General features: G+C 34.5%; 1 protein-coding gene across 1 annotated transcript; it reads right to left on the reverse strand.

Annotated features, from left to right (window-relative positions):
• Positions 1-927: 927 nt before the first annotated feature.
• LOC104605345 (UDP-glycosyltransferase 90A1-like) lies at positions 928-2936 on the reverse strand. The gene has a single exon (XM_010270074.3). The coding sequence runs from the start codon at positions 2530-2532 to the stop codon at positions 1063-1065; it is 1470 nt and encodes a 489-aa protein (XP_010268376.1). The 5' UTR covers positions 2533-2936; the 3' UTR covers positions 928-1062.
• Between the last annotated feature and the right edge of the window lie 13052 nt (positions 2937-15988).

Raw genomic sequence — 15988 nt, forward strand, 5'->3', positions numbered from 1 at the left:
CATCCTATACTTGTTGTAGTGTTATCGGGAAAATTCAAGCTTGGGTGTGAACGCTACTTCGAATTTTGCATTTAAGTACTTCAAAAATCAGATGTTAATTCAAAAAGATCTAACCTTTCATGGTATAAAAACCCAATCAATTGAATGGAAAAAATTGGTTTTTTCTTATGTGCAATTTCAACAATAGGTTTCATGAATTTTTGAAACTGTAGTTATTTGAGTGCCTATTGACAAGTCTTTTCCAAAAGATCTATTACAACATCTGATAGTTAAAAGACAGGGTGACTTTTTGCAAATAGATTTTGAAAGACCAAAGACTGTTGGGTTGAAATATTTTTCATAAATCTCAAGAAAAATCATAAAAGCTAGAAAACCGTTTGATAATGTAATGAAAATATGTATGTTATGTATATATGAATGTCTTGTATGTGGGCCAACAAACCTTTCATTTAACACGCGGGACTAATGTATATTTTACAAGGTGGGCTGAACATAACATTAAACATGCAAGTAGGGTCCATGTGTTGACATGTATATGGGACACATACATTTTTCAAAATGGGCCCCATATACATTTTACAAGGTAGGCCTCACATGCCATTGGTGGATATGCATGTGGGTCCATGTGTGGACATACATGTGGGCACACATACATTTTTCAATGTGGGCCAATATGGGCCCCATATACATTTTTCCAAAGTAAGCCCCACATACTATTGGTAGATCTCACTTACATATTCAAATAATTTTGTGGAAAAATAACCCCTTTTTTCCAAGCATGTGCATAGTATCACACATTTGAAAAAGATGGGGTGTAAAAGATTATAAAAGCTTCATTTTAAACTAACGAAAAAAGTCCAAAATTCAGTCTTCCAAACTTCTAAACAGCGTGAAACTCACATGAAAAGACTTACCAAAGTCGACCTGTTTTTTTTGCAAAATATGAGGTTTATTGAGGTCAAAGTACAACAAAAGCTTATATGTCGTGGAAACTAGGAGATGTAAGTAATTTTCCCAAACTACCATACCACATGTTTTTTCACCCACCCAACCTCATCTTAATTAGACTATTTTTACACAAGTCTGCTGCTTCATCTTAAGCTGGCTCAAGCTTTCAATCAGTTGGCTCAAATTCTTATGGGACGACCCACCTTCCTTCACTGCTTCTCTGGCCATTCTCCCCAACTCCTTAGCCCTCTCCCTAGCCTTCCTCCCCTTCTCTCCTCCCATCAATTCCTTCACTCCATCCGTCAACACCTCGCGTCTGACGGCTACAGTCTTCTCTCCTGATGTGGATTCCCTTGGGACCAATATGCCTGCCTCCAGACCCTCCACCACGAACTTGGCATTAAGTGATTGCTCTGCTATCATGGGCCAGGCCAGAATTGGCTGTCCCATTGTCAAGCCCTCCAATACAGAATTCCAACCGCAGTGGCTCAGGAACCCGCCTGTCGCTCTGTGTGCTAAGATACGCCGCTGATCCACCCAGTCCCGTAGGATCAAGCCCCTCCCTCTCACTCTATCCTCTACTTCATCTGGTGCGCTCCATGTATTCGACCTTATTACCAAGATGAACGAATGGCCTGACATCTCCAGCCCAAACGCCACCTCATCTAGCTGTGCATCGGATACATTCGCTTGGGTACCGAAGGAAACGTAGATGACAGACTCGGACTCGGTTTGCTCATCCAGCCACTTGATATAGATATCAGCTGGATCACCAATGTGGGTCTTATTTACATTTCTTACTTCGTCGTAGAGTAAAAGAGGCCCCACACACCATGCTCCGGTTCCATCTTTATAGAATGACTCAAAGGATGGCACGTATTCACATTCCAGCTCCACGAAACTATTAACGATGATTCCCCAGCTGTCCCACTCTTGCTGCTCAATCTCAGCGAGGAAGCGAAAGAACGAGTTACAGTTGTTTATTCCTAGGGTAAAGTCCGGCAAATCGGCCTGAGAAAGCTTCAAGGGGGGAAGGTTTTGCCCCGTCAGGTTTAGAACTAGAGCCTCCGACGACGAGTCTGATGCCACGCTCCTCAGGTATGTCTTGTTTGTATACAGAGTCTTACAGATGAGCATGGGTAAGACACCCATGCCGTGGAAGACGAGGCGAGGGACACCAAACGGACGACAGGCAGTCGCCGTCCAGCCCAGAAAGAAGTCGGAGATGACGCAAATGGGGAGCGACCCAACTTCGGACATCTCTCGCAGGATTTGCTCGAAGGGCTGTTGAAGTTGAACGGTAGCCATTAAAAAGGTAGTGTATAGGTCCATGGAAGGAAGATCAACAGTGTTCTCACAGCCTTTAGGGAGGCCTTCCACCGGCGGGAATGGGATCTCCATGACATGTATGTTTGGGTGGTCCTTGACGTGAAGGAGTATTGAAAGGGCGTTTGATGGGGTGGTGATGATGGTTACTTTGATGCCTCGACGGGAGAGAGCCTTTGAGAGGTCTAACAGAGGGAGGGTGTGGCCTTGAGCCATGAAAGGGAAGATAACTACGTGAGGTTGTGACAGAGAAGCCATGGATATGAAACTTGGAAGAGTAGCCTAGCTAAACTTTCTGGCTATGCTCCGAGGTCTAATGGGTTTTTGTTATATAGATTATAGATACATTCTTTATTGGGTGAGCTTGTCTGTTCGTGAAGGTGAAGAGCAGGGGGTGGGGGAACAGCCAAACTAGGGTTTGTCACAGGTCCACGATGTCTCGGTTCTCTAGGCACAGTATGCCGTGACCGTTGGGACTCATTAATGTGAAAACATAAATGAGCTTGGATCTACTACTTTCAGATCCGGACACTTTTGAAAAAATCAGCTTCTTTTTTGGATCGGACAGTCGTAAGTGATAGGGCTGTTCAGAAGATCCAATCCGACCAAATCGATTAATTTGGACCGATTCAACCCTAGTCGGCGGGTTTTTTTCTGTACTGATCGGTTTCAAGTTGTAAAAAATCATAAATTGATAGTTGAGCTTGATTTCGATTTTCATATGTGAAAATTTAGTAGTTAGAATCTACTTAGTTCTTATTTAACTAAGTTGTCTCTATCATATTTATAATCTAACTTAATTTCTAGTCTTCTAGTTAGGAATGACATTAATGGCAAGTATTGTAAGACCACTAAACAAGGAATTTTTTGAAAAAATTTAAAGAAAAGAATCAAAGGATCTTAGTTTTTTGGTCTTTTACACCAAATAGGCAATCAATTACAATTAGAATTAGGTGTCATTTTTTACTTAGATTAGAATGTTTCTTGAAATATACAAATTTTAGTTTCTTTCTCTAATAAAGTTTGACTTTCTATTTTCTTGATAACTTATATTCTAATTTGGTCCGCCCCTTACCAATTTCAGTCTTCTTTCTCTAATAGAATTAGGTGCCCTTTTTTACATCAAATTTCAGTCTTCTTTCTCCAAACCCTCCAATTTATTACCATGGTTGAACTTAGAGCTAAAATCGACCCAAACCAACCCAACCCGAGTCAAACCGACCAGGTCGGTTTTGCTTAACACAGGATCGGTTTCGGTTTCAATTTCAGGTAACCCGACCAGGTCGGATCGGTTGGAAAAATCTTGGTAAACTGATCCAACCTGACCCGTGAATAGCCCTAGTAAGTGCCGAGGTTGGTGAGGATGGAGATCAGATTGGTGCCCCACATGCATATGCTAGCGTGTATCTCGGTAAACCGATCCAACCCGACCCGTGAATAGCCCTAGTAAGTGCCGAGGTTGGTGAGGATGGAGATCAGATTGGTGCCCCAAATGCATATGCTAGCGTGTATTGAAAACATCTTACATCTTTCATGCTTGTGATGAGTTACATTTTGAGCAAATTTGAGAATAGCTATTGATTTCAGATCTGGTCAGTCAATTAATTTTCTTGAACTTTAGACATAGTTGCTTATAGATCCTTTTGTTAGAATTTTCTAAAATAGGTAAAAAAATGTCCAAAATACCTATGCATGTACTTATGATCAAAATATTTATTTTCCAAATTTTTTCTTGAATCTCTAACCCAAACCCCTTCCAATCACCTTTCCAAAATTGATTTATTTTTCAAGCCTTTCATATCAATCATTCAAAGGACAAAGTTACAACTTTAGGTTCTTTATTCTTTTTGTTGTTTATAAAATTTGTATTGTCTAATTGTCTTTTATTTTGAAACCACCCTCAATAGTAATTGCATGGGTATGTTGGGCATTTTTGTCTCTCTTTATATAAAAGATTGTAACATAAGGGGTCTACTTGCAATTATGTCAGAAAGTTTAGGGGGTGATTACATGTCTGTTTGGCATCGATGTCATTGCTCTAGAAAACGATGACACATCAGTGCTACGTCGGAAAAATGCTGCTCCAAGAAACGCTTGTTTGTTTGGAATCATTTTCCATAAAAAATGGTGTTCTAAACCATGCCATGAAAATCGGGAAGGCGTGCATGGCTTGGAGCAATGCCGAATTTGGCATTTCTTGGAGTTGCAGCTCGCTACTGCCAATAGGGATCTGAGGTGGCAGTGACAGGGACATGATGTGGTACTGAATAATAGGTACCAGTGCAGAAAACGTTTCCTTAAGTATTGGTACCAAACAGAAAATGTTGTTGTTGCTCCAGGAAACGTCTTACCTGCCAACAACGTTTCCAAACAAAAAAGCACTGTTTTCTCAACAAATGATGCTTTTAACCCACAACGGTGCTGTAGCTGCAGCATCGGTGCTAAACATATACTACAATTATTAATCTTCAGGGGAGATTTTAGCAACGGTCAAAAACTTTAGAGGAGGTTTCAGAAATTTACCCTAGATTTTAATTAGCACTTCTTTTCAACATTTAAATAGTAACACTTCTTTGAACAAAATGTTATAGAAGCTAGTGTAACTTGTACATTGTGTAATAATAGTTTGTACTTGCACTATACTGATCATTTGAATTTACACCGATGAGTAGTTGAATACCGATTCTCTTGATAGGTTTTATTGATTGGACAAACAGTTCACATGTTGCCAATTTGGAGGGCTTCTTCACAGTGGCTTTTAACAAGGGGTAGACACAAATTGAGCCTTTCATGAGCCCTTCAAATTCAGCTCATAAAAAGTTTGATTTGGTTCGATTTAATTTGAACTTTGAACCAAGTTCGAATCCAAGATATAGATTCATTTGCTAACTGGGCTAAGTTCAAGCACAATGAAACTTGGATAAGCTTTACTACTTTTAATATTTATTATTTTTATGGAGTCCAAGATATAGCAAAGTTCACCTTTACTACTTTTATCTCTCCTCATTAACTCACTATTAAATCTCTCATCTTTCCCATTAACTTATTTAATTATCTTTCATCATTAATTATGCCATTAACTCCTTAGGTTGCTTTTGGAATCAGTGTAAAGTGTCATTGGTGTAAAAGTATATTGGTGACGTTTTGCACTGAACCGTGAAAGTGACTGTTGCTTTTTGAAAAAACGAATGGGTGAAGAGTGTAAAGTTTTACATCAATAAAATCGATATAGTATTTACATCGATAATTGATGTAAAACTTTACGTTTGATAGATTTTACATTGATTGTTGATGTAAAACTCCACTCCATCCAACCGTATGCAAAACTGACCCAGAGTGCAGCTTTACATTGACCATGATTACACTCTCCTTCCAAACATGGACAAAATCAAACCGGTGTAAACTTTTACGCCGTTCTTGATTTACACCGATTCTAAAAGCAACCTCAATAACTTATGCCACTAATTTTCCTCCCCATTACTCCATTAAATTCACTAAATTTATCTATATCTATATACATTTCAATGTAACTATAATTTTAGATACATTAGATATATTTATATAAACTTATAATTATTAATAAAAGTAATTATCCTGAATTGGAGATATTCAATGATTAATTATATTATTAGGCTAAATAGTCTACCTCTATTTAAAAGATATTTAATTTTTAAGTTAATTAATCAAGTAATTTACTTTTCCAAATAAATATTATTTACTTTGTTCAACAATTTAACTACTGTTTTAGAAACTAGCTTAGAGGATTTATAGTTTTTGCCTCTAGTTAATAGGTAAATGGCTCAATTGTGTGAGTTGGACGAGTCAAATCGTGATACATTATATATATATAATTACACTTTACGTGTGTCTGTGTGTTTGTGTGTATATAATATTTCTAATTTTTACTTTTTAATTTTTTATAAGTAAAAGATAAAAAACTGAAATTAAGGCAAAAATATTAGTTTTTTTTTTTGTATGGAGGGGTTGCAAAGATTGCAAAAAAATTACTCATAATAAAAAAAACATCATCTAAATTGTACAATTGAACACAAAGTTAACTTGTTTAGAACTTTTCAATACATTGTATATTACAACCCATGACCCAATGACTTTGCCAAAAGGGACAATGGTTCAAGCCCAAGTTGAATAGGTTTTGAGAAAATCAATGGTTTTTGACAAAATAGTGGGTCTTAGGAAACATGGAATTATATATAGAACCAAGTTACTATTCGAGACAGTTCAATCATCTTGAGTCAATGATAGGTTGGAAACATTAAATAAAACATCATAAAAATTATAATCCATTTATATTCTATTTAAAAATAATAAATATTAATTAATCATAGTAAAAATAATTTAGTAAATTACTTGCTAAAAAAATAATTATTTAAACTCTATTAATTTGAAACCAACTTAAATTCCTCTAAAAAAACAAAAGCTTAATATAATTAATTAAAGTTAGTAAATGTTAATAAAATATTACTAATTTTAAATATATTTTAGTTAATTTAAATTCCATTCAGAAATTGGGAAATTATAAAAGTGTCCTTGAGTTTTCTAACATTCCTATGAACCTCCCGTGTTTTGACGTTAAAAAAGGAAAAAAAAAACCATTGTTCTAAAAAGAATGTGCATATACCTTCTACCAGAATTCCAAATGGAAAATGTTGATGTAATGCATTAAAATTTTTGAATATAAAATTCACTCTTAACCTACTTTATTTAGAAGTAAATTTACTGAAATACGTTGAAACAATATATATATATATATATATATATATATATATATATATATATATATATATATATATATTTGTTCCATTCACTTCAGCCTTAACCTTATTTTATGGAAGAAGAGTAGAGAGAAAATTACTACTTGAAAGTTGTAAGGTAAAATAAAATTAGTGGAGGATGAAGTTTAAACTTTAAATTGTGTACGGTAACGCCTTAATAATGATAAGGGTATTTTGGTAACTACAATGTCTTTGTTATTGAAAATCTAACAGAAAGGAAATATTTGCACTTTTTAAAACTGTAGGGGACGTATTTTTAGGATCAAAACACCATGGTTTTCAAAACCGGACTGGATTGGACTGTCAAATCGGAAAAACTGAGAACTGATCACTTGATCGGTTTCGTTTTTCCCCAAAACCGTTAATTTTGGTCAGCAAACCACTAAATCGGCCGGTTAACCATTCGAACTGTTCAAATGATTTTGACCATTTTTCAAATTTTTTTAATTTTTTTAATTTTTTTGTCAGAACGAGCCGGACTGTTCGAACCGATAACCGGACCCTGACCGGTTCAACTTTAAAAACCATGCAAAACATAGGGTGGTTTATAAAATTGCTATAAGAGGAGGTTTCTTATAATTTTACCTATAACATAATGCAAAATAATAACAAACCAATGAAATTTTAAAACATTAATAAAAATATAATTAATATATACAAAAATTAATGCAAATTTATCTAGAGCATATGAAATTAACCATTCTCACTAAAATTCAACTTGAATTATAATTGAATAAATTAAATATAACCCAAAAAATAATATTTGAAATGTCATAAAACTCGTTTCTCAATTTTTGGTAATAAAGCTCATGCATCATACGGATCCCAACTAATTATATAATATAGATAATGGTAGCATTAGATAATTTAAAGCTAGTAGATGTGGCTTTCATTGTTATTTCAATTACCAAACATAAATTTTCATTTCTGTGTGCCTCAAAATTACAAATAATAAAGCATTAATTAATTAGTACGGCCCACCATTCAACATTGACACTTCGTCGAGCCTTGCATTGAAATCCCTCTATATGGATGACCTCATTTTGTTAGCATTTACGAAAATCGCATACCATTACCATCTGTTTTTGTTATTGGATCATATGAGGCATCAACACATATTTAAATTTTAGGAGCTGCAATCCGATGCAGAGATTTACTTGACCTTACATCGTTGGGTAGTTGAGAGCATTTAATCCATAGAATGCTTTTATTCTTACAAAATCGTTGGCTGTGGCCTGTTGGTTCTCAAATATCTTTTTATTTCTTTCTTCCCATATTACCCTTATTATTATAAAAAACTTGAGTAAAAATTAATTACTTTAATTTTTCTCCCATTTTGGCATTGAATGTAGATTTTCTTCCTGCCAAAATTATACAATTTTCTACCTTTTTTTTGGTATTATACAATTTGCTGCCCTCGGTTGAATATAAATTCAATCTGGCATGGTGTTTGGAAGAGTGGATACTTTTTGGGACCAGTTTTCAAGAAAAAATATTCATGCTTTCAAGACCCATTTTTCACAAAAAAATGCTTCTGTCACGTAGGCAGTGAGCAACAGTATACTGTTTAGTAAGGTGATTTTCATCACCGTTTTTCATGTATGTGCCAACAGGTAAACAGCACAGGATACACATCAGTCAACCGTTGGGGGAAATGGTTCACCGATGCATGAAATGCCAAATTTGGTGTTTCATGCATCGGAGGGGTCCTGATTTTCGAGGCATGCCTGATTTTTTAATAATTGGCTGAACTAAACAATGAGATACATGGGCGTTTGTTGAAACGCCTATGTGGATCCGATGTGGCACCGTTTTTTTGAAAAATGACCATGGTTCCAAACATCCCTTGGATTTATGCACAACTACACTATTAGCTAGAGTTTCAATATTTTTCTTTTGTTAGAACACTGTATGACAAGTATTTTTACATAGATCTTTCAACAGCCCAGTAGATGAGAAAGAACATTGAGATTTTTGAGGTTTTGTCTTTAAAGACCAAGACCCTTTAGTTTGCATTGTGGTCTACTGTAATGTTAAAAGCAGCTAGAAAGGGTATTTTCAATGTGGAAAGACCAAAAGCTTCATTCAAATTTGCCGATTTTTGGCTTTTTTGGTCTTTCACCAAATGGTAAAAGACCAGTTTTTGGTCTTTTGAGTTTCTTGTAGACCAAAATATGCACCGAAAAGATGTGCTAAACACTGCCCTAGTAAAGACTCGCATAAAGCTTTCCACATAAAGATTTGAAGCCTATATATGGTGTCTACAATTTCCATATCTACATCCAATTGAACCTATTGATTTGTATATAATTATTGGGTTTGTATCTTATTTTTTAACCATCAAATTCAGTTCTAATCTAAAGGTTTATATGGTCATTCCTTTATGTTAAGGTGGGTTTTACATATAAAACTATAAAAGGTTTCTTTTATATATACAATTAGAAGTTTGCCTTCTCTTCTTGTTGGAGAGAAAGAAAAAGATATGTTGAGATAAAGAAGAGTGCTAGCTCTTAGTGAAAGAGTATGCTCTTTCCTTTGTACAAGTTTTTCAAGTTGAGAAAGAAAAAAGAGAAAGGGTGTATAAGGGTTAGGGTTGGTTTTTGTTGCAAACCACAAGGTACCATGTTTTATTTCTTATTTTTTTTCATATTGAAGAACATTTTTCACCACTCCCATGGACATAGGCTATAAGGTCAAAGAACATAAATCTTAATTTTGTGTTCATGGTGGCCTGGTGCTTCTTTTTTATCTTTTTCTTGGATTTCATTTACTGTTTGTTAACATTGGATTCTCTTGGTTGCTATTTCATTTTAAATACTTTACGATTTTATCCTATGAGTGATTGTTGCGAGCCTAACAAAGTGGTACCAGAGCCTCTAGGTTAGTGCTTAAAAGGTGTTTGCAAAATTTCTTGAGATATAGTAGTATTAAAAGGTACGGATGCTCAATTCTAGATTAAGAGGTTTAATGGCAAAGGCAACTTTACCTTATAACAAAAGTGGGTGAAAGACATCTTGGTTCAACAAGGATTGGTTAGAGAATTGAAAAAAAGGAAAAAGTCGAAATTAAGAGATGAACAATGATGATTGGGAAGGCATCAAATCAAGGTGTGTTAGTACTATTTGATTATTTCATGATAAGAACATTATGTTTAATGTTATGGAGGAAAACTTTGCATTGAAGTTGTGGGAGGAACTGACAAAACATTATTTGAAAAAAAAAAATCTTAACCATAAAGTTGTATCTGAAGCAACAATTTATGGGTTGAAGATGGAAGAAAATATAATCTCCTCAAACACTTAAATAAGTTCAATAGTATTTTGCATCAACTAGTGAAAGTTGATATCAAGGTGGAGAAACAAGACAAGGCCCTTTAGCTTCTTACATTGCCTTTTAATTTATATGAAAACTTAGTGACAATGTTGTTGTATGGGAAAATAGTGAAGTCACCACATCTCTTGCATGAAGTTAAGAAAAAACCGAAGTATAAAAGTAAACAAGATTCTATAATGGTTATGTGGGGAATGGATAAAAAAGGAAGATCATCTAACAATGGGTCTAAGAGTGGTAGGTTTAGACCCAAAGTCAAGGAAAAGATTAAGATACAATGTTATAGATAAATGAATTTAGTCACATGAAAAGAATTGTCTAATGTAAAAAAAGAATGAAGATGAATCTAATAGTGTAACAGTTGCATCAGATCATGAAGGAGATATTCTCATAGTTTCCAAAGGTATATGTATTTTTCCAAATGAGTTGGTTTTATATTTCAACTATACTATGCATATTTGTTGTAGAAAGGAATATTTTGATACATTCTAAGAGAGGAAGAAGAGTGTTGTCTCCTTTGTTAATGGGTCTATTTATAACATCATGGGTGTTGGGATGATGAAGATAAAAATGTTTGGAGTGGCTCGCATTTTGGGTGTTATAGTATATGTTCCAAAGATGTATATGAATCTAATACCGCTTAACATATTGGACTCCAAAAGTAGCAAAGTCTTTCTTAGAGGTAAAGTCATGAAAACTGTACATGGCGGTACAGTCCTAAGGAAGGAAGAAAAGAGCAAGGGATTATATCATTTTCTTGGGAGTATAAAGGTTCCTAAGACCTTAATGTGTTGCTAGAAACAAGAAGCACAAGGTAATGTGGTCACATACGAAATCTCTTTCATAATTGGGGCAAAGATAATTACTACATGTTTTTAGGGTACAGATGATGGTGAGAGGAATATTCCTACCACGAGAAAGGAAAGAATGATGTCCCTTTCTAGCATTAGCAAAGATAGTTAACTCAAATACATATAAATAGCTGCATTAGTCAGTTTTGTTTGAATCAAATGGTGTTGGGATGAACAATTCAGGTTATATATAACTAGTGGTGTTTCTCAAGGTTAATGGATGTCTGTGGTAGTTGCAAAAAAATAGAGGCACAAGTGGAAGATCTCCAAGGTAGTAAAAACAGAAGCCATAGTGGAGATTATTGGATTGGTGTCTTATTTTTCAATAATTTGATTAGGTTGTAATTTAATAGTTGATGTGGCTACTCCTTACAGCTAAGGTGTGTTTCATATATAAAAGGTTTCTTCTTTATATAGGGCAATTAAAAGTTAGTTCTTTTTCTTGTTTGAGAGAAAACAAAGAGAGGTTAAGAGGAGTACTCTTGGTAAAAGAGTATGCTCTTTTCTCTATATGGATTCTTTGGATTAAGAAAGGAGAGGGAAAAATAGTGTGCAATAGGGCTAAAACTTAGTTTGATTTGCAAACCACAAGGTATTGTATACCGTTTCTCATATTTTATATAGTGAAAATAGTTTTCATCTCTCCTGGATTAAGAGAGTCATGTATAGATAGGAAACATATCCTTCATCACATGAGTAGATTAGAATGATTATGCTTCACATCCCCACCTACAAGTAGGGATGCTCGTAGTTACGTTCGGTTAACCGAGCCATGGGCCTAAATTCCAAACCAAATAAGTAGTACCACTTTTTGAAAAACCGGTATTCGAAACTGAACTGAAGTCAATTTGGTTAACCATTTGATTGGTTTGGTTAACCACCAATTCAGTTCGTTAGTTTTCGGTATTTTTACTTTTATAAATAAATGTACAAATATATAATAAGAAATTAGAAGTACACAAAATATTACATTATAAATAATAAATAATATATTATATATTATAAATAATAAAGTGTATATATATATATATACTAGTCCATTTGGTTAACACAGGTTTTTTTATATTGGCTAACCAAAACCGACCGGTTCAGTTAACCTGAATTTTTGGTTCAGTCTCCACTGTGAGTTTGGATTTGAAGGCATCAAACCGAGTAAAGGGAAAATATTTGGTCATGATATTTATAACTTGCTTAGTACTAGAAATAAACTTAATAATAGCTAACTTATCTACAACTTTTCTCTAAAATGACGAATGCCCAGTTCAATGTTCTTAGAACGTCCATGGTTAACATGATTACACACCAAACAAGTAGTAGTATGATTATCACACCATAAAGTAAGGGAGCAAAAGGGGGTGTAAGGCAATAGTGAGAATGGTCTTATTTCTGAGGTTGGAAAGGAAGAAACCAAGAAAGGATTCGGGTTTCGGGGACTCAACAATATGCTAAGTAGAGGTGGCCATGAGTCGAGCTTTTCACAATCTATTCGAACTCGGTTCAGTTCGGCTTCAACCGGGCTTCGAGCCGAGCTCGAGCCCAATTTACAAGCTCGATTAAAACGAGTTGAACTCGAGCTTAATAGAGCTTGGCTTGTGAGGCTTGCGAGCCAAGCTCGAATATATATATATATATATACTAAAAAGTAATATATATAATAAAAATATTATAATTCTTAATTTTTTAAATATCAAATAAAAAGATTATATATTTTTTATTTTTATAAAACATTTTTTCTCAAATTGAGATCGAGCTGAGCCAAGCTTGAGCTTACATGTTTTTGACTCGAGCTCAATGTTTTAGCTCGAACCAAGCTTGAGCTTGAGCTCGTGCCTTGTAATACTTTGGTGAACCAAGCTCGAGCCTCATACTATTCGGGTCGGCTTGGCTTGAATCCATCCCTAATGCTAAGGCAAGGAAAGGATGTTTAAAGTCCCCTTGCTCAAGGAAGGGTTCTCTATTTATAAACAACACGTCCATGAATACAAACATGGAACAAGAAATTCTAGAATTTTCTTCAAGGCAATTAAATGTAGATCCCTAGGTTGATTCAGCTGGGACATACGTCAAATCAAGGAGTGGTATTTTTATACTCACTACTGGGATGTGATTTGCGGTTGTTTTATCCTTCTTCTATAGTATGAACCTATCCTTTAGTTAGGGATGGCAATTTTACCCACAAAACCAGGTCCCCGATCCGACCCGCACTTAAATTGATAATCAAGAAAAACATTATTTAAATTGTTAGTACATAATTTCATGATTTATTTTGTAAAATTATAAAATTATTTTTTTGATGTTTTAAAAACATAACTTATACTTTTTTGTAAAAATATAATTTTATTTATCTAAATATTTTTTTTGTGTTAAAATATTTAAATAATTCTTAAAATTTTAATCAAAACTTTGTTTAGATAGATATAGATAAAAAGTAGGGGAGAGGATAAATAGGAATTAGAAGTAATTTATGAGAGAAACTCTCTACTAAATTAGAGATATTTTTGGAGATAAATAGGAATTAAAGATAATTTTGGAGAAAGTGGGCAATAGTGGAGGAGGGAGTTTAGGAGAAATTTTAGAAGAAGAGATTATTTATGTTATTGGGAAAGTGCATCACATTGGTTATTTCAAAAATGATATGGAGTAAAAAAAACCAAAAAATCAAAAAAGGTAATTTTATCTTTACCTTGGCCACACTTCTAACATGTGGCTGACTGTAGGGATACCTGAGATGTGATTATTAAGGGTGACTCTCAAGTTTTCAATCAAGTTCTCACGGCCTCATCCCAACCCCCTATGGTCCATCCTCCATTTAGATGAGCTTCGTTCCCTTGCTTTTGGATTGTGGATTGATTATACACACATTCTCCATGAAGGAAATATTGTTGTTGGTGGGCTAGCCAATCTAATTTTTTTATTTCTGATGATGCTTTGTCTTTACCTAGGATTCGATGTAATTAGTATTTGGTGTTTGGTGTTTGGTGTTTGGTTCCTACTTTTAAGTGTTGTATGCATATTGTGTAAGGGTTTGGGGCAAGATAGGCTGTGTCCTCCCCTCTATGATTGTATCTGCATTACTTGTATTGTTATTTTAACAAAATTTAAAATAAACACGGAAGGATTGGGAGAGTTTGTGAAGCTAGTTTGGGTTATGCAGTTCACAGTTGCATATAGAAAAAAAAATCCCAGAACTAGAACTGGTAGTAGCCCATACCCCTGTAAACTGATCTATTTGGATTCCAACCATTGGTATTCTCTATTTCAATTCAAAACCCCTACTTATGCCATCACCATGGATTCATCCTTTGTCTCAGTTTCTTCTTCCTTTTTATCCTCTCTAATGCAGCTCGTAAGGCCACGTACGGACCTTGCAGATCATGTAATTGCTTTGCATCTCTCTAGCTAGTAGGTAAATATGGCAATTGGGTTGGGTGGGTCGGGTTCGGGTTGGGTCAAGACACTTCGGATTGATTTTGGGTTGGGTTATCAAATGTTAGACCTTAACCCTAAATGTTCATGTTAGGGTTGACCCATGGGTCAATTCGGGTCATCCCAAAAAATAACTAAAATTTAAAATAATAAAGAAAAATTACTTGAAAAATGTCAAAATTAAAGGAACTAATCTTAAAATTTCAAATATATAACATTTAACAATTTAAAGACTAAACAATAAAGAGTAAAGACTAAATAAAAAAAATTAAAGGAGTGGAAACTTCTAACAATGCATAAATAGTTCCCATTAAACTTGACAATCGGATCAGCGGATTGACCCATGACCCAATCCAACCCAGATTTTTCCGGATTGGGTCATTCTTACATTCAAGTAGCTAAATATGAAACCCTAACCCTGTTTTTTGGGTTGGGTTGGGTCGAGTTCATGGCTTGGGTCACTAGAATTTTAAATCCTTAGCACCGTCTATTTCCATAGAAGTTAAAGTCACTAGGCCTTGTTGGATTGCAAAACCAAAGGTTTAGTGTCACCACCACTAGCTATTCTCTCGGAGTTTTCCTCCATATAAGAGAGTATTGGCCGCACGCACCACTCTCGTTCTTGAGCTAATCTCTTCACGGTTCCTATCAAGTGTCCCTAACTTCACAGGATTCCATGAGAGAGTTGAGATGTAAATTCCATGAGAGAGCTGGCGGTCATGTTCTAAATCAACTTTCTTCCTTACCCTTTTCCAGACCTTCTGTAGTATAGCCACGTGGCAACCCTTTCTTCTTTCTTGTTTCCAATCACTTAACTAAACCTCTCCTAAAATTTCTCCTAAATTAATTCTTTCACCTAAAATTCCTCCTAAAACACCCCTTAATCTATATTACATGTCCAATAAACCATCTAAAAACAAAAAAAAAAATGTAGCTAAAGTAATTTGGGTTGTTAAATTAATTTGTGAAATGTTTTTGATATTTTCAATAATTACTGATATTATTGAGTATTATTCAGTAAATATCAACACCTAACTATAGTTTTTCATAAATTTGGTAAATCAGAAATTTTAATTACTAAAAATTTCTTGCTTAAAATTACTGATTTTGGTAATCTAGTTTCAGAAAAATTTGGAAATTTTACTATTGAAATCAATATTTACTGAAAAAATAATAATTTATTAAAATATTAATAAATAAAAATTTAATAATTAGAAAACATCAGTAATTTTTCATTGGAAAATTCATTTCAATAAATATGAATTTATTTTTTACATTTTCAGTAATTTTGATATTATCAGTAATTTTTTAGCA

The sequence above is a fragment of the Nelumbo nucifera genome, chromosome 8, assembly GCF_055504915.1.
Source record: "Nelumbo nucifera cultivar China Antique chromosome 8, China Antique-T2T, whole genome shotgun sequence".
In the NCBI taxonomy this organism is placed as follows: Eukaryota; Viridiplantae; Streptophyta; class Magnoliopsida; order Proteales; family Nelumbonaceae; genus Nelumbo; species Nelumbo nucifera.